The sequence below is a fragment of the Neolamprologus multifasciatus genome, chromosome 8, assembly GCF_963576455.1.
Source record: "Neolamprologus multifasciatus chromosome 8, fNeoMul1.2, whole genome shotgun sequence".
In the NCBI taxonomy this organism is placed as follows: domain Eukaryota; kingdom Metazoa; phylum Chordata; class Actinopteri; order Cichliformes; family Cichlidae; genus Neolamprologus; species Neolamprologus multifasciatus.
The window spans coordinates 4,908,078-4,935,038 of record NC_140446.1 but is presented as its reverse complement, the minus strand read 5'-3'; the positions used below and the strand labels follow the sequence as shown (position 1 = coordinate 4,935,038).

Sequence of the window (26,961 nt, the reverse complement as noted above, 5' to 3'; positions counted from 1 at the left end):
TCAAACTCAGAACTAAAATTTGCGCAATTAAATCTTAATATTTAGACTGTTTTTAAAATAACATTTTAGCTGCCACACTCTTTTAATGCGTAACAGTTATTGGAAGTTTTCGCGCAGCAGCTTAAACTAACTAAACATGAGTGGACACCACTTCCTTCCCCAGTCCAGCCTTTGCAGTCCCATCCACGCAGTTAAGCCGTCACTTTCATTCAAGGTTGTGAATTATATAGTACATTGTCTACTCCCCAAAACCATAAAACCAACTTTATGGACCTCACGTGACTTTTCACAGTCTGTAAGTAATATAGGCCTATACAATCTTTGGTAAGGGGGATTTTTACCAACTTCAGCCTTGCCTATATACCTGTAAAGCCAAAGCTTTACCCCCTCTTTTTTTTTTAAAGGTGGATTTTATCAGCAACATATTTTCCCACATGGCAAACATCTCGCTGCAGAGAGGTAAGTGTTTTAAAAGTCTTCTTTTTCACTGTGTCTGCGCCAAAAACAATGCGTCAAAAATTGACCCGAAATCTTGTTTGTGTGTGGGACATTTTAACAAATCCTTCAGGTTAATCATTAATAAGTTTAATGCGGGTGAAAAGCAGCCACACACACACTCGCATACACACGCACGCACACAGAAAAAGTTGCGCATCTCCACTTAAATATGGCCTGCCTTTTTTTTTTTTTAAAGAAAAACCGAATCTGTTTTTATTCTAATCGATGAGACAGTCGAGACACGTTCAAAGCAATTGAGAGAAACTTTATTTTCAAGCGCTATGAGTTCACTTACAAATACAAAAAGCTTATTGGAGAAAAAAGCTTACATCACTGCCTATCCACAGAATAACCCTTTGCACTAAAAATTTATCACATTGACAGGTTGAATACATTTGCATTGCTCATAATTAGTCCTAAACAATAGTAATAATAATAATAATTATAATAATAATAATAACAGATGCACAAAATATCCTAGAGCTACACATTGGCTTGAAAGTTTATGGATCTTGGCCACAAGTTAACCATCAAAAATAGCAGTAAAAGTTACACTAAAGCGCTTTGAATGGCCCCCGGAATACATTACATTCAATGAAGAGCAGCATGTGGTTTGGAAACTTCTTCTTTTCTTTTCCTTTTTTTTTAAACGTGTTTTTTTGTTTTGTTTTTACTGTACAATGAATTTACTCCTGTTAGACCGCGGAGAAGTTACAATAAAGAGCTCAAGTTGAAACACCTTCAAGAGAAAGACAGAAAGAGACAGAAAGAGAGAGGAGAGATGGACAGATAACTCCCCAGCCCTGCGATATTTACATCTTATTTTCCACATCTAAGCTACAACAACAGTGAACTAAAAATGGCATTTTAAGACCACAGAATACTTCTTTTTCTATCACAATGGCATGCTGGAAGGTGCTGCGCTTTAAATAGCTTTACAGTACTCATGGATTCTCTTTTTTTAACTTATTATGTTTTTCTTTTTTTTCTTTCTTTCTGTGTTTGTTTTTTTTTTTTTAACTCCACCAAAAAGTTATTCAGTTGTGGAAGGCGCTCCCTCCCGTTACGAGGCTCATGCTTTTCAGTTTATTGTCCTTCTTCCACTTCATCCTGCGGTTCTGAAACCAGATTTTGATCTGTCTTTCGGAAAGACACAGGGCGTGGGCTATCTCTATCCTCCGCCGTCTGGTTAGGTACCTATTGAAGTGAAACTCTTTCTCCAGCTCTAGCGTCTGGTAGCGGGTGTACGCAGTTCGGGCCCTTTTCCCATCAGGTCCAGTCATATCTACAATTTTACAGAAAATCCAGAAAATTAGCAACCGCACTGCACACCAACAACTACACTTTCTTTTCTGTATTTTCTCCCTTTTTTTAATGTGGGGGGGCTTTTCGCTGTGATTTAATGGACGGAGAGGGGGGGTCACACAGCATGAAATGGGTGGAAGCATGCAACCAACACGACACATAACACAACACAACAATCAGCCTTCCCTCTGCAGCTCTGGGCCAGCACAGCTCACTACACCCCACACCTCCTCCCGGCTCCAGCGGCATTTAAAGCAAACAACCCCACAAAGATTTGTTTTATTTCTTACTGATTCTGCCTCTAAATTCTTCCTTCCACGCCAGCCTGCGCACTCATGCAACACCTGACAGATTTATGGCAAACCGTCAGCGTGACAGCCTTCAAAACTAAATATTAAGAGAGGTGGAAATCTACCATGGCTTATGTGCAGCTTCCGCATCCACGGGAATATTTGTGGCGTTTGGCAGTCGTTTGCTGTGGGAGTGGAGGAGGTGGCGTTGGGCTCCTGGTGCTGCTGCTGCTGCTGCTGCGCCCGCGGTGCCGTGCCGGAGGAGCCTCCGCCACCGCTGCTATGCGCGCCCTCCTCGCTCTCGGATGCGACCGTGGCGTCCTCTATCTCCGTGAAATGAGCGCTGTTGCTTTTGTTGAGGCTGCTGCCGCCCGAGGTCGCGCTCCGGTCAGAGGGAGGAGAGGGGCTTTTTAGTTCCAGCTGCTCCCGGCTGGCTGTAGCGCACGACGGCGGCGGCGGCGGCACCGGGTCTGGAGACGACAGCGAGCAGTTGGGCGTCTGTCTGTAGCGGGCGTCCGCCCCAAATCCCCGGGCATCCTCCCTCACAGCCCCGAAGTGACCGCCGGTGTTGGTGCGGTTCACGGTTAGGTCCATGCCATTGTAGTTGTAGCCGAAAGACCCGGAGTGCATGGTGCCAGGGTCTCTGAAGGAGCCGCTCACAGCGCCGTTAGTCCCATAATTTAGTAACTGATAGTCGGAGCCATTTGGATAGCGCCCTGAGAACGAGTTTACAAAGTAAGAGCTCATTTGCTTGGATTTTTAAAGCCTCGATTTGTAGATCTTTGTCGCTATAATCCTGTGTGCTTGCACGATTTATGGATGCAATCATGAATTATAAGCAATGAAGCCCTACTGTACTTTGCCAGGTATGCGGCCAAATATGGGAGAGCGTTCGGGAATCACGTGCCTTTGTTGACCAGTCGTAAATCCTCACTGATGACTTCAAGAGGTAATTCATGCTCCATGGTTACAAATGATGACGAAATAATGGTCGTTAGGGCTCCAGTCAATGGTGCCTCCCCGCTGCGCCCCGAGAGCCGCGCAGGCAGAGAGCGCCATCTTCCGGACAGCTGCGGTAGCACCCCACAGGGACTCGCTGTCAGGGCCCCCGGAGTCATCCATCATTTATATAACACTCATAACGCAGGCCACAAAAGGCTCAGGTAGCACAAAACAGCGAGTTCTCAGCCAAACTCGCGCACTTTACCCAAAAGTATCCAAAAAGGGGCAAATTTTTACTTTTCCACCCGTATTATATGATTTTATTGTGGCTTAAGAAGCTGAGCCACTACCATTACTACTAAAACTACTAATACCACCGCTACTACTAATAATATTCGTACAAATAATAATAATAGACAACCAGAATTTCCAATATACATCAAAAAGCCTTTATTTCTATGTACAATTTCCTAAACAAAATATTGCACACAATATCCAGATGTGCATCGAAGACAACAATAAATAACATGTAACATCTGTACAAATTTCTTTCTTTTCTTCTTTTTTGATGGCACAAAACAAGCCTACAGACTATCACAGAGCGACCACAGCCACAGGATGTACAGTTAAAAGGACGAAAACTCCTCTTTTAATGTCAAAGTAAAATCAACATTAAAACAAAGAAAGGAACTCAGTAGGCCTACACGATCATGAGGTAACAACATGAACCAAACACTAAAAATTATTTACATTTTGGCGGATTTTTTTTTTATTATTATTTGATTTTATTTGTTTTTGTTTTTTATGTTTTGTTTTTTTGCATAGTCCCCTAAATAAACGCACGAGCACACACAGGACAAACAGAGGAGGACCTGGTTTCTGATTTTTAACCTAATGCGGACACAGTCACTGTGCAGATACTGGAATAAACTCTACACGTCTCTAACATGTGATTTGGCAGCACTTTGTATCTACAAAGGAATAATACATTGTTTTTTTTATGTCAGGAGTGTGCACATACACACACACATGCCTTTTATTTTATTTTATTTTATTTTAAGTGTCCTTTTAGCTCTTTTTCTCCGCCTGTTCCTCCTCTTCGGGCGTCTTTGAGGGGTTAAGGAGTTTGTTCTCCTTTTTCCACTTCATCCTGCGGTTCTGAAACCAGATTTTGATCTGTCTCTCCGTCAGGCACAGGGCGTGGGAGATCTCTATCCGGCGCCTCCTGGTCAGGTAGCGGTTAAAGTGGAACTCCTTCTCCAGCTCCAGAGTCTGGTAGCGGGTGTAGGTCTGTCGGCCCCTGCGGCCGCTGCTGCCAAACGGGCCTGCAATGAAAATGAAGTCATGTGTTAATAATTAAATGTTAAGTGCGGGAGGAAAACGCACTCACTGTGTGCAGTGATGCATCCAAATTAAATAATTAAGTAAATACAAATAAACAAAATAAAATAAAACCGTTCTGCGCAAAAGTCCGAAAAAAATCAAAATGTATGTTTTTATTTTGTATTTTCTCCTTTCTGTAGGTGCAGATTTATCTTGTTTTTTTTAATGTACACATATATATGTCATATTACGACAGTAGTCCCATTATATCTCTTAAACTTCCCACATGGCGCCTGTTACAGTAAGCCTTTCAGAAAAGTGTCATTAGTACAGCGCAGTCTCTGTATAATAAATGATGCACTGGCTCTCTTGTGTCATCTAAAGCACGCATTGTGCACGTGCAGTCAGAGGCAGGCTTGTTTTCTCCTTTAATTTGCAGTGAAATTCATATTTTTTTGTTCGTGTTTGGGACGTTAAATTAAGTTTTTTAGCCAAAAGGCGAGTTAAAAAATCCAAAAGGGGGCCATGTGACGCGAGCTGGGAGCTCTTGGGTTGAAGCTCGGGTGGTGTAGGCCCACTGAGTTCGTGCGTGTGCGTGCGCGCAATGTAGTGAATGTGTGTGTGTGCGCGCGGGTATGCAGCCCGTGCCTGTGTTGTGCTGATGATGTAGTAGTAGCCAAAAGCCCCGAAGGCGCACGAATCTCCGCGTGCAATCGCCAAAAACACAAACTTCCCGCTCGGCTCTGTCTCCGCGCGCTGTGCTGCTCGCAATGATCTGAAAGGCTTTCCACACCTGGCAGGTAGCCTCTTCTAACGGCCGTGGGTACTCACCGGCGGAGCAGGCGTTCATCCTCTGCATCCACGGGTAGATCAGCGTGGACGACTTGTCGTCGATGCTGCTGCTCATGCTGACAGCTTGCTCCGGGCACTCCGCTTTGCGCTGCTGATGCTCCTGAGTGACAAACAGCGGCTGGTCCTCGCGGCTCGAGAAAGCGCACGAGCCCTCCGCGTCCTTGTAGAAAGTCCCGACCGGGTTGTAGTCGCAGGGCGCTCCGCCGCCGGCCCGGCCGTAGATGGCCGCGGCCGCTGCACCCGTCTGCTGGTAGTAAGACGCCGGGTAAACCTTCTCCTGCATGTTGGCTGCTCCATATGTGGCCGCGTTGGAGTAGTGTCTTAACGGATCGGTGTATCCCGAGGAATAAAGCGGTATCTGACCCAGGAGAGAGTCCTGTCCTCCCGGCAGAGACACGGGAAAAGTTGAGTTAACAAAATAGGAACTCATTGGGTGGACAACGGGGTGTATATACTCCGGAGGAATATGATTTGTTGTCTTTTATAGTCCAAGTGGTTTTGCCATTACTTTATCGGAGATTTGGTTTTTGCTGAAAGGGGGGGTTGTGAGGTGCCACTGAATACAGAGGGGAAGTGTACCATCTGATCAACCTCTGGCCAATCACCGCCGTCTGTGCTTGCACTATTGCACCCATGGGGGGCTCTTGTTGCGCGCAGGAGTCCCCGGTGAATCAAATGAAGCGCTCGAGCTTGTCGCTCGCGCACACGCTCAGAACAGACGCGAAGACTCATAGAAAAATATTTGTACTTTTTTTAAAGCCTAAATATAACCCCTGTTTCATGCAATCCAGCCCCCTCTCTCCCACACTCTGTCACACACAAACACACGGTGCAAAAAAGCAAAACATTTACGCACAGCCTCGCTCAGCCTCTAACCTTCACTTCCATCTCCTTTAATAATTCACTAAAGCCAACAAAGTCTGGAATAAAACTCTTCTGCCAGTAAACCCTTTAAAACGAGCACAAACTGATCCACATGGACGCAAGAAACCTGCGTCAGTGATGCATATATTTCACTCTTCGAAGGTGAGACCTCATCCGGATTCAACCCTGACTGACTGAAGTCCACGAAGACGTGCAGAGAGCAGCGGGGAGGACACGCGCCGGCACTCAGGATCATCATAATCATCATCATCATCATCATCACGTTAACACACCATGATGAAGTGGACAACAATTTCACACTTAGAAAAAAAAAACTGGTAAGTATGAAGGGTTGAAAGACGTCTCAGGTGCCTGGAGCCTGCTTTTCGTTTCTTTGTTTTCACCCATCAACTAATTTGTATTTAAGAGCAAACAAGGAGGGAAATTAACGCGACTGTTATTAGTCTTCTGTGTTTTTCTTCTCTGTCCACCATTTAACTCGTATTGATTGATTGTTATAATTAATAAAATACACATTTTGCTTCCATTCTGAAGCTAAGTCGCTTTTCGAAATGTAAAGTTTGCAGAATTTCGTTCAAAAAGAAAGGGAAATGCATTTATAATAAATCATTCCGTATTTCCTTCTGTTCAGGTAGTTTTTAAAAGTATTCTAACGTGAGTATAAAACGCATAAATTGTATTAGAGCTTCATAGAGAGAGGAAAATAATAATAATCAGGAATGAATAATCCGCCTCTTGTCTTTGATTTTGCGCCCTTGACCCACAGATTTTGTGTTTGCGTCATGTCTGCTTTGAAAACATTTTATATTTTATTTTGGTTAGAATTGAGATGAAATCAAATCTTAATCTTTAGCTGGATTGGCGCCTCTCCGCCAGGCCGCAGTCCCTGCAGCCCGGTGCTGGACAGCTGCTGGACATTTGGAGAAACACTGACTAACAAAGAGGCAATCCCGTGTTTTCCCGTCACGTTATGGCCTCAGCCATAAACTCCCAGCATCAAAAAGGACGCAGAACACCCGCAGAACACGCAGAGGCGCCGGAAATAGAAAATAAATCGATAAAAGAGAGCAGCGGTGATTATTGACTCCGCGTTTTGTGCAAAATCAGGACGAGGATGCATCAGAGCGAATATTTGTTTAAAGCTACATCAAAAAATGTGACGGGGGAAAAGGCAGAAGGGCGAAAAGATACAACTAAGACACGGTGCGCAATATCAGCATAAATCGATTTCTTCAGAATAAAAGCACAAAAATGAATTACAATAATCCGAATAAATCAATCAGCAGAGTGAAAAACGTGTAGCCGGAGATCTTTTTGTTTTTTACCTCCAAGAAAAACATGACTCAGCTGTAGCACAGGCCCTTTACCATCACCATCATCATCATCATCAAAGTCAAGCTTGCCTGGCCTGAAGCCACCTGGTTATACAACACCAGTCGCCAGCAGGCCTCAGACTCGGCAAAAGAGTCTTTTTTTTCACCATTTTAGGGAAAATATTTGGCGTGTGAAGGAATTGCAGCACCTCAGGGGTTAAACAGAGAGGGCAGCAACTGGTTGTGAATAGCACAAACAGCGCAAGCGGAATAATAAGATGCTTTGGAGAGGGTAATTTCCCTTTCTTAAAGACAGATCTCTCCATTTCCAGCTTTGTAAACATCAGGCCTGTAGTGACAGTGAAGCAGCAGCAGCAGCACCAGCAGGAATATCAGAAACATGGTGCCCTTACCTTTGTTGATAATCCGTCATTTCCAGTGTGGGTGCCACGCAGCAGCTCCTCTTCGCTTCCTGTCAGCCCCACAAAGAAAAAAAAATCCCCACTTTGCTTAAGTGATTTCATGAAAGTAATCCCACTATTCCAGGAGTGTGGTGATCCCTCATTTTCACGAACATAAAGCCACACAAGTACAGCCACATTAACGAGGCGCGCACGGCGCAGGAATTGCGCAGAGCCTCCATCGCCTACTTTCTTTTTTTTTTAGGGAGAGGGGGGGATTACGCACGAAACCGCGAGCGGCTGTTCTTACCAACACTCCAAACGCTCACTGCACATGCAAAGAGCCCAGAAAAAGCTTGTGTTAGTAAGTGTTAAGTGAACGAGCGGTTGGAAAACAGCAGCTGCAATATAACCTCATGGGAAATAAGTTCCCATTCCTGCTGTCCACATGACCCCTCAGCAACCAATCCCCGAGCCAGGCGAGTCGTAAACTTCCAAGGCAAAGTTGTAAATTTTCATAAACAGCGGCCGTTTTTGTGCTTTGGACGCGCTTTCCTCACCGCCATCTTTATTTTCTCCCAAAGAATGAAATGTTTAAATTTTGCGTCAATATGGTAGAAACGAGTCAAGATGTGGAGGTGTGAGGGTGATCAGCGGGGAAGGATGCGCTCTCGGTTCTGATCCATCTGGTTCGGGAAAGGTTTGTAGCTTCTTATTGATCTCTAACCACGGCGGTGGTCTTATTCGCGTACCCAAAAATTCAAATCGAATAACAGGAAGTGAATCTGGCTCCAGTCCTTCCTCCTGCATTTTGTCAAATGTGTCACTTTCAGGAAAAAATAATCATGTAATCTCCAAACCGCAGACGCAGGTGATTGAGTCTTCTTATTTTTCTAAAATAAAAAGGCTCCAGGCGTGAAGATTATTTGCATTAAGACTATTATAATCTCTCCAAATGTGGAGAAATTCCTCCAGATCAAATTGGCCAAAGATGGGAATGAGCTTAACTGCCATCCTGAGGCGGATTTTAAGGTCAGAAAAACTTGAAACAGCCCAACTTCAGAATGAAACTTTCCCTCGTTTGGGCCTTAAAAACGTATTCATCTTTTTTTCTTGTTGTTTCTAATGAGTCATTTCCGATTTGATTTGTTGTTATTTTTTTTAAAGTATTCTTTCAGTCGGTATTCTGGTGTTTTTCACTGACAGAGAGGATTTCCGACATTTATAGACGCAATAAAACCATAAATTCCTGAAATACAAAACATTCTCCCCATCGCTTTCCTTTTTCTCCCTCAAAGAGACGCAAAGTCCAATATAATAGCGCTTTTTCATTAAAATGTAAGCTGGGATTTAAACACAACATGTTAAAACATCTGAATTAACGTTTTCATTTCATTAAAGTCTAAAATTAAAACAAACAAACAAAACAAAACAAAACAACCCCAACACTTCCACAGGTACCGTCTTATTTAGGCCATAGTTTAATCCTTTATTGACTCCTAAATTTACCCCCAAGATTAAATTTTTTTTTTAAAAGATAAATATAATTATAATTAAATAAATTCGTCTGTAGACCCCCGAGTTTCACAGGAGCTTGCAGAAAACAGCTCAGGCGCTTTATAATGCAAGTGGACTCGATACTAAATATTTATATTTATCAGTAATGAAAACACTTCCTCACATTTTAAAATAATATCGAATAATTTCTCAACGCATTTGATCTTTTTCTTTTTCTTTTTTTTTAGTTTATTGGTACCTTGCTCTCAGCCAGCTACAAAGAAACCGGATCCAGAGAAGCTGTAAAACTTTATGGCCTCTTATCTGAAAGCCGTCGAGACGAAAGGAGGCAATCACCATCAAAAAGAAATTTAAAACTATTTAGAAAAATATGTGTTAAAATGTAATCACAGAAAGAATATTTATTATTTTAAAAAGTAGATTTTTTTAATCTTATTTTTTGCAGAAAGTGACAATAAAGACGATTAAACTAAATCACTTGAAAAAAAAGACATTTTATTGATCATCAGCGCAAATAAAGTTATTTTCAATACTTGACTGCACAAACATGAGAGCAGCTGGCTTTTCTCCTTAATGTCCCCCAGTGTGAAGCTTTTCAAACTAAATTTAATATTAAATAATTAACCTTTAATAGTTTCACTTTAGCTGAGCCAGTTTATGTTCATATAAATCAGTGAGTTTATTAGAATCACATTTTTTTTTATTCCAGAGTAAAAGATTTCAATATCATGTTAACCCAGCGTGCTTTTATTTTGGCACTCTGTTTGAAATAATTCATCCTCAGAGCAAAATATTAAACATCTATCTCAAATTTATGCATCAGGTTAGATTTAATGGATAAATCTGAGTACACAGAGTCAGTATTTAAAAAAAAAAAGAAGAAGCTGTAATGCTGTTTGGGCTTTGCTGGAGCTCGTTCAGTGGCAGGCAGCTGGTTTGCAGGTATAAAAGCTATATACAAACATCCATGTCCATCAAAGGCTTTGTGTATTTCTGAATTTTCTCTCTTCAAGGCTCTTTGTATTTCTCTGTGGAGCAGCTTCAGTGTGAGGTGAGAGCTGCAGGTCTGGACTCGGAGGGGCTTCGTGAGGTCGGCGGTCCCGCTGCCCTCACTGCCCTTTACCGTGCTGGGTCTCTCTGTGAGGGAAGCCAGGCCTCCGGAGCAGCGGGACGCACGTGGAGATGACGAGCAGGCTGCGCAGGGCGTCGGGGTCGTGGGACACGTCGTTGGTGCATCGAGGGCCTCCTTTGGAGATGTAGTTTATGGTCGGGATGCCGGGACGGGACCGGGCGTCGGCGTAGAAGCTGCTCAGAGAGCCGCTGACTGAAAACAGAAGAAAGAAGAAGTCTGAGACAAACACACACACACACACACACACACACAAATCCCTCACTCTGAATAGTTAATATATATATATATATATATATATAAAATGCTATTACCATTTCCACAAGAGCCCATTGTGTTTTCTGATGTTTTAATTATGTGTGTGTGGAAATTATTGCAAATGAAATAATATCAACAGATTTTTTTCTAAACTAATAGCACAGCCTGATTATTTATTTATAAAAATCTTAAAAAAAACAAAACAAAATGGGACACAGTAAATAAATGTTTTAATATTTTCATGGTAATTTTAATGGTTGATGGTAATTTTATGTAGATTTAAACACTTCTCCCGTGTATTTTAATTTTTTATGCATTTTTGGTGATTAAAAAAAATGTATTTCTACATTTTCTTCAAGTGATGTTCATGTTTCAGAACACAGAAAACAGCAGGAGTGGAAAAGACATTAAATTCAGTTTTATTTATACATCTCCAGTGTTACAGTCGTACCAAAGACTCCTTAGTAAACAGGAAGCAGGAGCTGGATATTGAGAGAAAAGCCTGCAGAAGCTGGCTGCTAGGCTGAAAATGAACCAGCGATACCTCTCTGTGGCTGACCTGAGATCTCAGTATGGTTACCTGGCCAGGACGCCTGCTGGGGGCTGACGATCCGGCGTATTTCTCCCACTCTGCCGTGGCTCTTGGACTCGGCGTTCGGGCAGGTGCGGTGCACAGTGGGCCGGAGCAAACGCTGCTGAGTCATGACGGACCCGAGATGCTGCGAGCACAGCGATAAAACGATGCCGTTTAGATTCTGTGCCATAATGATTATTCAGCACAGTGAATTATCAGTCAGGTTTATGAACTGTTAACCCACTTCATTCATTCTCCTCTGATGATTATTTTTGGTTGTTTATATATCCAAACCGCAGCCGAACCGCTGACGCTGATGCTGATGTGTTCTGGATTTCATCACTTTCAGAGGTAAAAACCATCAAATTTACAAACAACCTGAGCTTTGCATGCTGAGGAAAATGTTTCTTCAACTCATAATCCAGAGCAAAGCCTGAATAACACTATGTGTTACAAACAAACATGCAAACAAGAACTGATTAAATCAACTTGTTGCTCAAAAGAACATTAATTATCATGGATTTTAATCAACTATTAATTATTATAAGAGTAAAATTAAAACATTTTCACTGGTTCAGGCAGTTCATAAATAATAATTTGCTGGGTTTTTTAAATCATATATAATAATAAACTAAAAGTATACATTTTAATATTTTAATACACAGACAAATAAATTAATCTTTAAAATAAAAACTGAAAATAAGCAGTGAAAATAACTGCTGTTGGAGTCCTGCTGAGGAATGAGAAGCTACAAAACAATCATAGAAAATGTTCTTTTCCCTTTAATTCTCTATTAAGACTGAGGAAGAAAGGCTGACCACCTATTAAAGTTGAAAGTTAAAGAGACAGGGCAGCTGACATTCTTAATTTCTGAAGTTTATGAGCACTGATTTAAAATAAAGAAAGAAGAGCAGTGGATTAATTTGGCTGGAGAGTACCTGCACAGGTATGTCCTGCTCTTTAGTCCTCTGACAAAAATGTGTCAGTGAATCCAACTGAAATAAAAAAGGATGATGGCAACTGTCAGTTAATAATAAATAAACTATTTATTATTATTTAGTTTATTTTAATAAACTAAAATAAATAAATAAATGAGAAATGGTTTATTTTGCATGGACTGGTGGTCAGGTCTTACCTTCCTGTGTTGCCTTTGATGATTTCTCTGCTGCTGGGAGTAGAAGTCGTTTGCTCCCCCTCCCTCTCTGTGGCCCTGCAGCAGCTGCTGGATCTGGCTCACCACCCCGAGGTCCTGCATTAGTTTTTGCCTGTGGTAAAGCACGCTGAGCTGCTCGTGGTCGCCTATTAATACCACTTTTTTCTCCTCCTCCCTCTCTTCCACCACCTTCTCCTCCTCCTCCTCCTCCTTATCCAGATGCTCCTGCTCCTCTTCTTGGACCTCTGCAGACTCTGGAGCTGCTGACAGGCCGGACACAGGAGGCTGGGGGGGGGAGAGAACATTTAAATCAAGTAGTTTTTATTGCTTCCATGTATATGCAGGTTTTTAAAATATATGAGAATATCATTGGTTTGCTGTACTGAAAATAAAATCTGTTTATTTAAAACTGAATAAAATGATCAGGAATATTATTTAGATAATCTAAACAATACTCTGACAGAAAGACCAGCCAGAGTCAAAGCCATTCATCACGGACTGAAGCTGTGTCTCCCTCTTGTGGTTACATGTGGGTACTGCATCTTCAAACACAGCCTCACCAATGCTGGGTCGCAGTTAGAAATGGGGGTCGGGGCTGATGGGGCCCTTCGTGGTTTGACTCCTTCCCCTGCAGTCTCCCCCTGCGAGTCTCTCCTCCGGCCTCTCCTTTGGTAGTGCTCATTCTGCTCCTGCTTCAGACGCAGCTCCTGCAGCTGTTGCCTAAAAGAATAAAAGCACATATTTCAGCACCACTTTGACAATAATTAAATAAAAGACAATAAAAGTACTTAAACAAATTAAATCACTTTTTTTAGCTTTATTGTGGTACTCTTGTTTTAGATGTTTTTTTAAAAACACAGAGGACAAATATTGAGTGTAGAAGAAGAAACTCGGATCCCTCTGCAAGTCCATTAATCTTATTTTGAATAAATAAATAAAAACTTAAATTAACTCCAGTGATCACTTCTGTAAAATAACCAGTTAAATCTGATAAATCTCAACCACATTTACTTACAACTGTATTATTATTAGTTTGTTTTCTTTCTTTTTTCTTTTTTTTTATGCAGAGAACATCTTATTTTGGTTTCCCGTCTTGTATTTTATTTTGAAACAGATTTTTGCGTGTTCACATTTTCCTGCAGTCTCCATGATGCACTCTGTTGTCTCTACATTTTAGTTTCCTCATCTTCCATTTTTATTTTGTTAAAAAAATAAATAAAAAGACAAAATGTTTGTTTTCAACTTTTAAATTAGTTTTTAGGTGGAATCAGCCATTAAAGCTTTGCTTTATTTATATTTATATATATCGTGCATTTGGTTCCTTTTATCATGAAATGCAGGAAACAGGAACTTAATTAACACAATCACAAGGGAGGAATAAAAATACAAAGCACAGGAGACAAATGATGACTACCAAAATAAAACACCAAATAACAAAAGAACCAGAGAGAGGAAACACCGAGGTGAAAAACTCACACGGAGACACGGCTGGAATAGTAACCCAAACAACAAACAACAATTAACAAAAACAGAAACCAGAAAACTGCACTAAAAAACTCCACAGACCATGGCATTGCTGTACAAAAACAACTAAATGTCATGAAGACAAGTGAAGACTGTTTTAGGAAATATCTGAGAAGTCTGCATGAAAGTGAGCACACAGCAGAGCAGATTTAAGCGTGTAGTTGGAAACAGGTGGTCGTGGAGCTTTCTTCGATGTGACGATCACAGCAGAGAGCAGGATCGAACACGACGACAAACACTTGCCCTTTGAGAAATCATAGTTGTCCAGAATCTCTACTATTTGATCAAACTGCTATCTAAACTGTAGGCTAATCATAGTTAGTAGCAGGAAACGATGTGACACCCAGTTTTTCATGGCAGACACAGGGGCCTTTTAATTTAATAACGTGAGAATTACAGGCACATGCAGCGGAGTGTCATCAGCGTCTTAAAGAGAAATTTATTCCATGACTGCACATAATTTGGTGGCAGGATTACGCACTATTAAATTCTGTTTTATTAGGACAGGTTTAAATCCTTCAATTTGTTCAATTATTCCATAATGTTTGCACATATTAAATCACCCTGAGGCATGTCTGCATGTACAGCTGAGTGTGATCACACTACCGGCAAAGAAGTTACTGGCTACGTATCATTTCCAGGAGCGACAAATCAAAACTGAGATGGCCTCAACTTTTTTCTGCATCAGTCTTTCATGGATTATCTGTGCGGGAGGTAAGAGACAGACCCAAACGCTCCTAAGACACAGATGTGACCTAAGGAAGGAAGTGCTGAGGACAAAAATATGGAATACACACTAATGTAGAGCAGCGGCGAGGGATTCACAAGGGAGTCGCCAGGGGGAACACATGGGATAAGGAGGACATGGCAAAGAACTGAGTAAAACTGAGGACTTACAGACAAACACAGACGAAGTAAAGAGAGAGGAAACATCTGGGGTAAAAAAGACACAGGTGAACAGAATCTAACTAATGCGACAAAGGGAAGCAAAACTACACACAATGCACGTAAGACAAGGGACTAGAAAAATAATAGAGGAAACCTAAAACTGAGACAAACACACAAAAAGATAAACACAAAGACACACCTGACTTCACAAAGCAGACACAAAAGGAGAAAAAACACTTGGGGAACAAGAAGGGAACTTATACAACTAAACTAATCTATAAGTAAACAAAAAACACAAGTAATACAATAGGGATCCAAAATTAATAGAAACTAGGACCCAATTGCATTAATGGTCTCAGAAAAAACTTTGAGCACTTTGTCAATCACTGTGAACAGAAGATTACTTTCTCTAGCTGTCTTTCAATTTTGGTGCCATGACAACCTGTATGTAATAGATTGACTGATTTGTGTCTATATACAGAACACGAATATTTTCCACTTAAAAAGGCTAAATTAATCCACATTTGGAAGAACAGATTTGCATTATTGATTCATATATTGTTATTATTATTATTATTATCATCAATAAAAATGACTGGATTTAGAACAAGGTCATGATTTGAGGATCACAACCACCTGAACTGGCTTCCAAAGATCCTGGAATCTGGAATATTTTAAGACCTATGTGAAACATCTACTAAGAAAACTGGAAACAATAACATTTTTCTTTTACAAGTCTCCGTACTGTACTTTTGTAATGTAGTACACTTTAGTCTGTGCTTAATTATTAGTGATACTACTTATGTGCATGTTTTTTCATCCACCTATCAGAGTCTGCTGTTTTTATTTTTTTAGTAAATCACAGATGTCTTGTTCTTTAGTTCTGCTTACATTTAAATACACGACTTTCTAACAATAGCTGTATCTCATTACTCACACTGAACTCTGAAAACCTGGGTTTAAATACTTTGATGCAAGCTGCAAAAATATATGAAGCTACATTCTTAAAAGGTTATGTTTATGTAAATGCAGTCACACTTTTATTAAAAAGGTCACCAGAGAACGACTTAGGGGCACATTTTAGTCTAATGTTATAAGATTTTCATTTGATTATTTAAAAATTCTTTAAATTAACTGCAATCATAGTACTGTATTTTTCGGACCATAAAGGCACCGGATTATAAGGCGCACTGTCCACAAACGGGTCTGTTTTCATACATAAGGCGCACCGGATTATAAAGCACATTAAATGAAACAAAACAGTCAGATAAGTCAAACTTTACTCAACTCATTCCTCTTGCTTCTTTCACTTCTGTACCATTGATTCATTAATGTTGAATTCTCTGGTAGCTGCTCTATAAACACTGGAACAACAGTATATGTTGTTCCAGTGTTTTTCTCATTTTTGCTATGTAATTTTGCACTGTCCACTTTCTGCTGTAACAAAACAAATTTCCCAGGTGTGGGACTAATAGGTTATCTTATTTTACATTAATGACTAACCTCATATTGTGGCTGGATTATCTCAGTTGTTCTCCCCTACTGAGGTTTTCTCCGTTTACAGCAATTTTCCATGCATTTGTCAAAAATAAATAAATAAATAAATAGAAAATAAAACACATCGGGAACTTTTAGGTGGAAAAAGTTAGCATTCATTCTCCAGGTTCACTGTGTTATGCTTTGGTATGCTAACATAGCTGTGTCGCTAGCGATCACTAGCACAGCATTATATACCAGCTAGTCCAACTTCAGTAATCCTACAAACGTCACTGCTGTGTAGTTTTCTGTCTTCATTCATGTTGGAAGTGATAACAGAGCTGTACGTTTTATTTTTGCCCAGAAATCTCTCAGTCAGAACTGAGAGATATAGCATGTTACCTAAACATGCTATATCATGTTTAGGTAACTAGCGAGCTAACTTTCTGCTAACTTCCTGCTAACTTCTAACTCCGTTAAATTTAATAAATTCTGTTTTCATGGATGCCTGGATGTTAAACTTAATTGTTACACCTTGTAAAGTAGCAACACTGATCATTTTTATTAAAGATAAAATAATTTACACAGTGTTCGTTTTGGACCTGACGCGGGCGGAGTTTTGGACCCAGATTACTATGAGTCGAGGCTCCTGACTACGGTAGCCATAAAGCTCAGACAATCCATCAGGCTTCATAGTTTAGCAAAGTCCTACTAAAACATTTTTTGACCGATTTTTGAGCGCCGTGTACCACATAAAATCGGTTCGAGGTCAGTAAACACAGCCAGAATTCATAGATAAGGCCACCAAATTAGGTGCACTGACGATTTTTGAGAAAATTCAAGGATTTTAAGTGCACCTTATAGTGCGGAAAATACGGTAAATGAATTGCTATGCATTTTTTTAGGCAACATTCCAAATAAAATATTTAAAATGTCGTCTATTCCTTTTCCTTCATTGGAAAAAAAAATAAAAAAATCACAATTTATCTTTAATTTAGATTTTAGTAAGTAAGCACACTGCATATTTGAATATTTGTCCAGTGTTTTATTACCAATCAGCAAACACATTTGCAAAAATATTTAATATTTGTATTTAATGTAAGTGTTTTTATTTATCAGTCAAGCAATTTGTAAGATTACTTCTTGAACTGTAATTTTTTTTTAAAAAAAAAAAAAGAAAAGATTAATTCACAGAGCTCATAAAAATCTACCAGCAAAGAATTCAAAATCACAAAATATTAAACTTATTATGATTTGGATCTTCACATTACAAAAACCTGATCCAGATTCCTTTTGCATTTTTTATGTAAATTATTAATAAAAATGTATCAGTTGTAAGGAGGGAATATCTTGCTATAATGATTGTAGCCTATGTATGCATCTATGCCTGTATGTAACCTAATACCTCGTTACTGAGCGAGCCAGTCTGAACAAAAACTTTGCACGGACATCGTCACACATACAGTGATTAAAAAGATTTATGATAAATCCCATTTATTTATATTTTCCTATTTATTATGTTCATTTTATCATCTAACTTTTTCTACCACTTGTCACAAGATGAGAAATTATTACCTCGCACAGGTTAAGCTAGAAATTTAAGCTTTTTGCAATCTTTGTGGTCTTTTTATAATTAATATTATTTTACATAGACTTCTCACTGTACTATCCATTTAAATAACAGCAGAGATGTTAATTTAGTTCTCCTGTATAAATGTTAGAAGTGCTGTATGAATAAAAATTATTATTATTACACAAGTGTCTGTATTTATATGGAAACTAGGCAGAATAATTCAATTCTCCCTGCACTGGAGCGTTCCCTCTGCTTTCTTTTTTATTTTACTTATTTCTTTGTGTCTGTGTGGATGACTTCAGAAACGGTCTGTGCGTAACTCGCAGCACCTGCTCTTTGCTAAACTGTACTGAGTGTACTGACAGCATGCTGGAGGTACCTGGCACACTCCTCTCTGGCCTTCGATGCCGCCGTCTCGTGGAAGAGCGAGCTGCTGTGTTTAAAGTACTTGTCGTATTTCTCCCCTCCCTCTCTGGGATAAATCCTCTTGAAGCCTCCCAGGTGTTTGGCCTCGTACCTCTCCATCTGCTTCACCGTGGCTGCCTGGCACTGACGCAGCTCCTCTGACCTGCCGATAAAATACACACACGGAAACACTAACCTTCACTACAGATGTGTGGTGTGTGTGACCTTGGGAAAACTTTACACCATATCTGTTCACCGTACCTGGCCTCTCTGGAGCGGTGCTGTTGCAGCCTTTCCTTCACCTTGCGTCTCTCCTCTTTAGTAATCTTACGACGATCGCAGGCGCTCAGGTTGATGAGAACCAGAGTGTCGTACAGCAAAGCATCCTTCACCTCGCGGTCCAGCTGGGAGTCAGTGGTAAAACTTGGGGAGTGATTCACCTGGACATAAATATATTCAGACACACACACACACATACACACACACACACACACACTTAGGTCTGAACAAATTTGGTTGAATTCAAGCTAACGTAATCAATTCACCAATTCATGTTTACCCAACTTTATCTATAAAGGGCACAATGCAAATGTCGACCTCACACCCAGTTGTTGCTTCACAAATACAAACATACCCTAACTTTTTTTTTTTTTTTTTAAATTACAGAATTTGACTGTTATTATTTGTTTGGGATCAGATGTGTTTGTGTCATTTATACGTGTCCTGGCATTCATCTGGCTCTTATCCTGGTAAAGAACTACCTTCAGAAGACCAAAGGAAACGTTATTGACTGGAAAAAAGCCTTGAATCAGATTGAAAATCTGTGAAGTGAACTTAAGACCAAGGTCTGTCCCCAGAAAATGAACAAATCTCAAGAAGCTTGGGAGAGTGACCATTGAAGAATGAGCTGGGATTGTTTAGGAGATGGATGTGAGACTTGTTGAAAACTACAACAAAGAACTGCGGGCTGCTATCCAGCACAAAGGACGCACAGCTGACTTTTAGCATTAGGATTTAATAATGCAAAGTAAAACTCTGTAACCACCCAAAATGAAATTAGGATGTCTATAAAAGCTTTGCTACAACTGTTAAAATGTCCCTGTGCTGTTTAAAATTACATTTTTATTGGGGACTAATAATTCGGTCCCTATCTGTAGATGACAGAAAATAAGGAAAAGCATATTTGAGCTCCACTTGACATTGTCATATAAAATCTTTGCGAGAGAATTGGTCATAACTGGGACATAATCTTAATAAAATTAATAGGTAATAAAAATAAATAAAGGCTATTTTGTCAAAAGACAGACTTTTAAAAAAAAAATATGAGTAGTAAAAAACCCAAAAGCATCCCAAAGGTCTTTTCCGTTGCTGAAAGAGGAATACGGTCTTTTTCGGGACTCTCCAGCTGTGGATTTCCTGTGGGAGTCAGAGCTGTGTCTCTCCTTACTGGTGCTGAGAGACTGTATTGATTTGTGGATTAAAACATGTCCATGAATCAGGTTACCAAAGACCCAAAGACAACAAATTAATGGTATATTTGGTACAACACATGCAGAATATTTCCATTAGGCTTATATTTTAGTTAATGGAATAAAGCTTCAGTAAAGACCTGGAGATAGCTGACAGAGAATATAGACCATAATGTTTTTCTAACCTTTCAGTCAAGAATCATACGGCTTTCCAGAACACGAGAAAGTGAGGCTGAATGAGTAACAATCACATATATGTTTGTTTTACAGTATCGTGTAACTGGTCTGTCACCTCCAGCACCCAGGGTTTGAGCCGGTGATCCATCAGTACATCGAAGCCTAGGATCTCAAAGCATGCGCTGCCGGTGGTGTGGTTGGGGAAACACGTTTGGTAGTTATGCTTGAGTATGGGATGGGCCGAGATCAGAGTCTTTATGATCACGTCCTCGATGTCGCACCACATCTTCTCTGTGCTGTAGTGCATGGACTCCATGAGCTTGTTCAGGGCGGACAGCTTTCTGAACGGAACAACAATGAACATAGATTCTTTAAAGAGCGTTGGCGATGTACCACATCATGCACCATCTTCAGCGTGAGCAGTATTCACCGTTTGCTCCCAGAATCCTCATCACGGACAAAGTTCTCGCTGTGCTTGTTGATGGAATAGTTGGTGAGATGCATACACACGTCATCCTAATGTTAGAGAGACTAGTTACTATTTATTTAAGTAATTAAACTCACAGGAACACGTATACAGCAATGAATAAAATCAAAATCAAATAAAATATGACACAAAATATAAAAAAAACAAAACAAAAAACAAACAAACAGATAAACTGAACATTTTTACTATTCTGCCAAATTTCTATCACTAACTTGGGGCTTTTATTCTGAAAGTTCTCAATAGATTTACTTCCAGAGATACATGCAGAGTTAACTGGACCTAAATAAGTGTGTCTCTATAAGTCAGCCCGGGCACCGGTCAGTCCATCTTTAACAGTTCTTACCACATTGCCGAGCGTTGGTTCGCTGTACTTTGTGGTGCAGAAGCGAGCCAGGCCCTCCTTGAACATGAAAATGCTGAATGGGTCACATGACGTCACGAGCACGTAGACACGCAGGTCAAACTTGTACCCATCAATGATGAAAGGCTGAAAAGGTCATTTATAAAGAACAGAAAAAGCATCACACACTGTGCGTTTTGTTGCAGGTGTTTTATGCGTTGCACCCGTTTGCTCACCCTGGAGATGTAAACCTGGCAGATCATATGTTCTCCAGGTTTGATGTCTTTACTGGATTTGGTGATGAAGATGCCTTTGCCTTGACAACCGGTGTCAGGCTTACAGATATACGTCTTGTGTTTTTTGGCCCTGGTGTAAGCATGAAAGTCGCTGTAACTGCAGTGAGATAGAGAGGATGACCACAGATGAGTGAACCTATTATCTTTTTAATGCCTAAATATTAACAACATTGTTTTAGGGGGGAAAAAACCTCACGGATCTAACATCATGCACTGGATGAGAAAGAATTATATTAATACTGAAGGTTACATAAGAGGTGTTTGAAAAGGTTTAGTGATCCTTTTTAAAATACGTGGAAGATTTAGAGCCAGAATAATAATTTAAAAAACAAAAACTCCTGTTTCTGTTTTTGTTTGTTTTGTTGAATTTGTGCACTAGAGGGGTTTTTTGTCTTTCTTATTTTTATTTTGTAGTTGTTTTCAAAAATGTGGTAAAAAACAGAGTGGAAAGTGCAGACTGACTCTGCAGGAAGGCACCATGTTCTGGGGAAGATGTTGTAGTCTTTGGGAAAGAGCTTCAGCATGCGGTTCATGTTTCTGGCCAGAGAATCCTTGCGGCAGATCTCGCTCATCCCCGGGAAATGGTTTATTTTCTGCAAAGACAGGTTTACACGGCATTACAGGACAGTCGCCTACAATATATATTAAACAATCAGTCACCAATTTAAAATCACAAGCACTGATCATGGAGTGCTCTGCTTGGAATTTCAGGTCCTGGCATTTATGTTGTTGTTGCTTTGAGACATATTGCTCAGAAATATCAAGAGGAACATGGCAAAGAGCCCACATCTGTGATCTAGACTTCAAATTCCCCCGATCCCAACTGAGCACCAGAAGAACACACCGAACAGTGTAGCAGATGCAGTAGATGTAGCTCCAGAGCCTGAATAGTGAACCCTGTGCAGAAGTGCCTTAAACCTGCATTATTTCTAACAGCCAGCAGGGAGTGATGACTCGCACTGCAAACAGCTCAAGCTGAACAGAAGTCTATGAGAAGATAGTCCTTGGCCTCATTGCTCTGCGACCTCAGTGAACCTTTTTGGGATGGGTTTAAACAAGTGAAAGGTTTCCCAAACGGAGACGCAAAACCCAACCAGGAAGAAAAAAAATCTAGAAAATCAAACATGCAGAGTGACCTGCTGCTGTGACCCCCTGTGAATAGAGGAACAACCCAAAGTAGCTCGTAGGTGTCCATGGCTTTTTGTAACATCTGGTTTAAAAACACCACGCGGTTGATGGTAAAAACACTCAGCTCAAGACTTCACTAAACACTGGGTGATATCACAGTAGTTACATCTTTTAAACAAGTCTGATGCACACAGCTCCCACCCCACAACCGCTACCAACGTCCCAGTGCTAGGCACCAGCGCACAACTCCAGTGGTGTAATATCCATGCTGCAACAGGCCAGAAGTGTTTTGACAACACAAGAGAAACCTAAATAATATTAGATTTAATGTAGGCTAGCTGATTTATATTAGTGAGATATATATATATATATATATATATATATATATATATATCAAAAGATCTCTAACAAATCTACTTTAATAAATTACTCATGGTCAAAGAGAGTCAGGCTGACTGCATCAAATTACCCAGTATGATGGCAAATTGAAAGCATGGACTGAAGAAGGACATGTACATCATCATTTCATTGGTAAAGATATTTAGAAAAATGTCATAGTTTGAAGAAACTGATGAATTTTCCGCTTCACAGATACAATCACACATTTAATCAATAAATAATCAAATGAAGCATCAATAATCTTTGATGATGGCAGTGATGGAGGTGTTAGGTTAGTTAGGTGCATTGATTACCTGGTAACGCTTCATGTCCTTAACACGGTCAAGAGACACTGAGCAGTCGGTCCAGAACAGCGTCCAATCTTCACTGTCCATCGCCTCTCTGAGGCCGTATCTACGAGCAGCTCGCCGCACTGTGACAAATCAAGCATTTAGCATCTTAACAGCGCTCCATCTGTTTCCCACAGGCAACCAGAGGCCCCTCTCTGCTTGTACGGTGTTTTAAAGTGTATTGTAAAAAAAAGCTTTTTTAAATAAAATACATAGAGTGATACAAACTTTATAAAAATAACCGTTATTATTTAGATGTGGTTTTTTTTTTAGTCCTGGCAGTTTTAAAAGTAGGATTGGATTATTGGTGATATTTTACTGTGCAGTTATTAGATGCTTGATCTGTTACTGAACCTTTTTGTTTTGTATTGTGTGAATTTCATGTGTTTTACAAAGTCTGTTAAGTAATCATGTGATTACTTCACATTTCACATTTGGGATTTTATATATTTATTTTATATTGAGCCTTATGTGACCCCTCAGTTAATCAACTTCCTGAAACCTTTCAGCCATGATTGTTCTGACTGGCTGCCCCTCGTAAATAGCAGATTTGAAGTTTCTCTGCTCACGCCGAGAGGAGGAATATAAAATATGAAACTGAGTGTTTAGAGCTGTCTGAAACCCTAAACACTAAACACTCAATGATGAAATCAGGGTGAGCTTTTAGTGCATTGTGACTTCATTATTTGAAACTTGCCCACGCTCAATATGATCATACATCTCTATAATACTGTATATATGATGAAAATAAGGATTTACAGCAGAGATCCAAATGGAAAAAGCACTGTCTACATGCTTTTATCTATTTGACATCTGTAGTATTTGTATTCAGCCTTGTCTAGCTGGAAACAACTTAAAATTGGACATATATGATTTAGTGATCTCTAGCAGACGTACCACTTTCATATTTGCAGTTGGTGAGGTTGATCCACAGTCATCTGAAAGACAAGAGAGACAGAAAGAGGGACAGACATCTGCTGTGCTGCACAGTGCCTCGTTTTGCTCTCCTGAACGATGAGGATAAGTGAGAAAAGAGACCTTAAGAGCCTCCAGGACGAGTTATAGAATCGTAACTGACAGGGTGCTTGGCAGTTAATATACCTGCAAAGGGAGATAACAGTAAAAGTACAACCCCAGTTCTGAAGTAGTTGATGCTGTGTAAAATGTAAATGAAAACAGAGTGCAATGATTTGCAAATCTCATAAATACATATTTTATTCACAATAGAACACTCAAACATATCGAACGTGTTATATCTATTCCAAACACTCAACAGAAATAAATGACAAACAGTTCAGTAAATGGGAGAAATTATTATTGTGCTACAGTTGGCAAGGGAAAAACCCAGAATAAGATGGCAAAGAGCAAGGGAGAGCTTACATTATGTGATTAAAAGATTATTATACTCTGGCACAATTAGGGGCTCTATTTTGCTGTTGCAACTCAAATTACAAAGTAAGATGGAAGGAAATCTAAGAGCACATTTCTGGGGATATTCTAATTCAAGCACAGCTGGGTGATTACAAAAAGGGATCCAGAATTTAATAGACATAGGTAGCATATGGATTAATCCCATTCATGGATGATACGGTGAACTGTATTCACGGACGGTGTTTTCTGGAAGTGTCCCTGAGCCTGTGTAGTCTGTGTATTTCAATGACAAAACCATGGTTGTTTTTAAGGCAGTGCCACCCGAGGGCCCAAAGATCACACAGGCATCCAATGTTGATTTTGACCGTAACAATATCCTGATATCTGTATCACAATTTATAGACCTGCTTTTTTGAGGTGAGCCTCTCTCTACAGCCCCATCATGTTACCAACTTGTTGCTAATTAAGCTAATTACTTGTAATATGTTTCTGTTTAGCATCAAATACTTATATTGAGTTCACATGACATCCTTCTAAATTACTGCACACTCAAAACTGTTAGCATCCTAGGTTTTTAGGTGATGCGTTTAATGTTTTTTGGTTTATTTTTGGATTTGTTCCTGTTCCATGGCATGTTGTCTTTATAGTTTAATGTTGCTTTCCTTGTACTTCCAAGTTTTGCTATTTATATTTCCGGTCCTTAGTTCTGTATCAGTGTTAGTTTCACTCGTGTCACCCTTGTTCCTTGTTTTGTATCTGTGAATAGTCAGTCTTTGTCTCTGTATTTGTTTGCCTTTGGTCTGTGTCCAGTTTCATGTCAAGGTCATAGTGTGTATCGGTTTATCTTCTTTGTTTAGTTTGTAATATTGGGTTATCCTCATCTGTGATCTCTCTCTGTGCTCTGTGCTTGTCTGTTCTCTCAGATTAGTCTCGTGTCCTCTTTCAGTCATGTCTCTGTGTTCTGTTACTGTGTCAAGTGTGTGTATCTTGTCTGGGCCTCTGTCTCTGAGTTTGTTATGGTTCATGTCTTATTTTGATAGTCCCTTTTCTCATGTGTCTCTCATCAGTTAGATTCTCTTCACCTGTGTTTCCCAGGTGTTTCCTCTCTACCCTGATTCCTTCCTGTGCATATATTGTCCATGTAATTAATTCCTGTTTAGTCTGAGTTTTGGTATTTTTGTATTAAAAGCTGTTTTGAGTGCAGTCCTGCACCCTGCCAGCTACACATTAACACATGACAAAAATAAGGACATTAACATTTAACTTCAGTTACCAAGTTGACACTTCTTAATTATTACTTTTCTCATCTTAAAAACTCATAGGTTCACGATCAACCCATGTAAGGTTGGACGTGCAATTTGAATAATGGACACACTCTTTTGAAAGAATTTTGTCTGGTTGGAGGAGCCAAAGCAGCCAATTTTACAGAATAGTGAGTTACACCCACTTAACAACATTTCAAAGATATCATTTTATCATCTGTATACATATTAGATTAATTTTTAATTTATAGTTTCTCTCTTTTGTTTTAATTATAGTCAATAAATTCAATAAATATTGTAATTCTGGAAAGATTACCAATTTAAGAATATATTTGAGCCTTTTGTTGCCCCTTACCAACTTTTTTGAGGCATGTTGCTGCCATCAAATTCAGAAAATATTTTTCTTAAAAATGGCACATTTTCTCAGTTCATGTTCTTTTGTGAATAAAATGCAGGTTTATGATCTTTGCAAAACATTGCATTTTGCTCGTATTCACATTTTATACAGCGTTCAAACTTTTTCAGAATTGCCGAGCTCTAGCAGTAAAGTACCTCTTCTTGCTTTTCCTTCTCTGCTTGTTGACGGGTTGCGGCATGCGTTTGCAAGATTCAGTTTGGCTTTCGCTCTCATCTCCCTCACCCTGCTGCTCACATTTATGTGTGTCCGTGTTTCTTTCTGGGCTGTCCAGAGGTAGACCCATCCTGAATGAGAAACATGTGCTCAGCTGACCTGCAAGGCATGCCGAAAACTTCATGAAATTGTGACACAAACAGAAAAATGATCAATTTTCCAACACTCATATCTCTCATTCTGAATGGTATGTGCCATACAGCCACACAATGAAATTCAATCAAATAGAACAAACTACATGCTGTAAGTGCACGCGTGGAATCATGTTTCTGTTTCCATCTCTCTCATCAGGTGAGTGCTCTGGCTGTCAGCGTGCTGTCACAGGCTGGCATTCAAGGGTTATTGTGGCAGTGCAGATACAGGGAGTGGGTAATACTACAGCCACAGTGAGGGGAAATGATCCTAATACCAAGCAGAAGTGCTAAAGCGTGACACTTTTCTACTTTTACTGCTTTTTATAACGTAAATTAAAAAGACACATCGTAAGTGGTGTAAGGAAGTGAAAAGTGAAAATATCTCAATCTATTCATTCTTCAGATGTTGTCTTTTAGTAGTATCCCTTCCCCATTTTCCCTGTTGAAGTGACAGATTTATCTTTTTATATTATACAGTTTATCTCCTCAACAACATCCTGCCTTCGACTGGGAGTAGAAAGGCAGCACAAAGCACCATTCGCTGTCTCGATCACCCTGATCATCAAGTTTTTGGACAGGAAACTGTCGAGCCTAAAAGCACTTTTACTAAATGACCACACTGAAATGATCA

At 39.9% G+C, this 26,961-nt stretch overlaps 3 protein-coding genes and 1 long non-coding RNA gene across 10 annotated transcripts in view; 1 reads left to right on the top strand and 3 right to left on the bottom strand.

The window, feature by feature from the left end:
- The first annotated feature begins 86 nt into the window (after nt 1-86).
- Nucleotides 87-10,781, top strand: LOC146512281 (uncharacterized). Its single transcript, XR_014875699.1, has 3 exons — nt 87-459; nt 6,237-8,509; nt 10,341-10,781. It is a non-coding gene; the product is annotated as an uncharacterized LOC146512281 (long non-coding RNA).
- On the bottom strand, nt 743-3,158 carry hoxb5b (homeobox B5b). Its single transcript, XM_085170272.1, has 2 exons — nt 2,219-3,158; nt 743-1,783 (listed from the first exon to the last, which is right to left on the bottom strand). Exons 1-2 carry the CDS (start codon nt 2,838-2,840, stop codon nt 1,536-1,538), a joined length of 870 nt encoding a protein of 289 aa, XP_085026398.1. The 5' UTR covers nt 2,841-3,158; the 3' UTR covers nt 743-1,535.
- Nucleotides 3,207-7,932, bottom strand: hoxb6b (homeobox B6b). 3 transcript variants are annotated; one of them, XM_085170274.1, is made up of 3 exons: nt 7,822-7,932; nt 5,190-5,586; nt 3,215-4,360 (listed from the first exon to the last, which is right to left on the bottom strand). In XM_085170274.1, exons 1-3 carry the CDS (start codon nt 7,930-7,932, stop codon nt 4,104-4,106), a joined length of 765 nt encoding a protein of 254 aa, XP_085026400.1. In that variant the 3' UTR covers nt 3,215-4,103. The 3 variants fall into 3 exon arrangements, with proteins under 3 accessions (XP_085026401.1, XP_085026400.1, XP_085026399.1); XM_085170275.1 differs by lacking the exon at nt 7,822-7,932 and having other exon boundaries at nt 3,207-4,368; nt 5,162-6,263; XM_085170273.1 differs by having other exon boundaries at nt 4,218-5,586.
- ttll6 (tubulin tyrosine ligase-like family, member 6) overlaps nt 10,198-26,961 on the bottom strand; it is a 21,915-nt gene continuing 5,151 nt past the window's right edge. The window contains exons 3-17 of one of the 5 annotated variants that reach the window (XM_085170259.1): nt 26,119-26,295; nt 23,830-23,868; nt 22,897-23,015; nt 21,554-21,669; nt 21,017-21,173; nt 20,784-20,927; nt 20,384-20,469; nt 20,069-20,294; nt 18,569-18,747; nt 18,282-18,470; nt 13,002-13,161; nt 12,424-12,726; nt 12,227-12,283; nt 11,295-11,433; nt 10,198-10,651 (exon numbers count right to left, since the gene is read on the bottom strand). In XM_085170259.1, coding sequence (XP_085026385.1) covers nt 10,437-10,651; nt 11,295-11,433; nt 12,227-12,283; nt 12,424-12,726; nt 13,002-13,161; nt 18,282-18,470; nt 18,569-18,747; nt 20,069-20,294; nt 20,384-20,469; nt 20,784-20,927; nt 21,017-21,173; nt 21,554-21,669; nt 22,897-23,015; nt 23,830-23,868; nt 26,119-26,266 — 2,277 coding nt within the window. In that variant the 5' untranslated portion in view covers nt 26,267-26,295 and the 3' untranslated portion in view covers nt 10,198-10,436. Of the gene's footprint in view, nt 10,652-11,294; nt 11,434-12,226; nt 12,284-12,423; nt 12,727-13,001; nt 13,162-18,281; nt 18,471-18,568; nt 18,748-20,068; nt 20,295-20,383; nt 20,470-20,783; nt 20,928-21,016; nt 21,174-21,538; nt 21,670-22,896; nt 23,016-23,829; nt 23,871-26,117; nt 26,296-26,961 lie in introns of those variants that run through there. The other 4 variants (XM_085170258.1, XM_085170262.1, XM_085170260.1 and 1 more) reach the window with 4 other exon arrangements.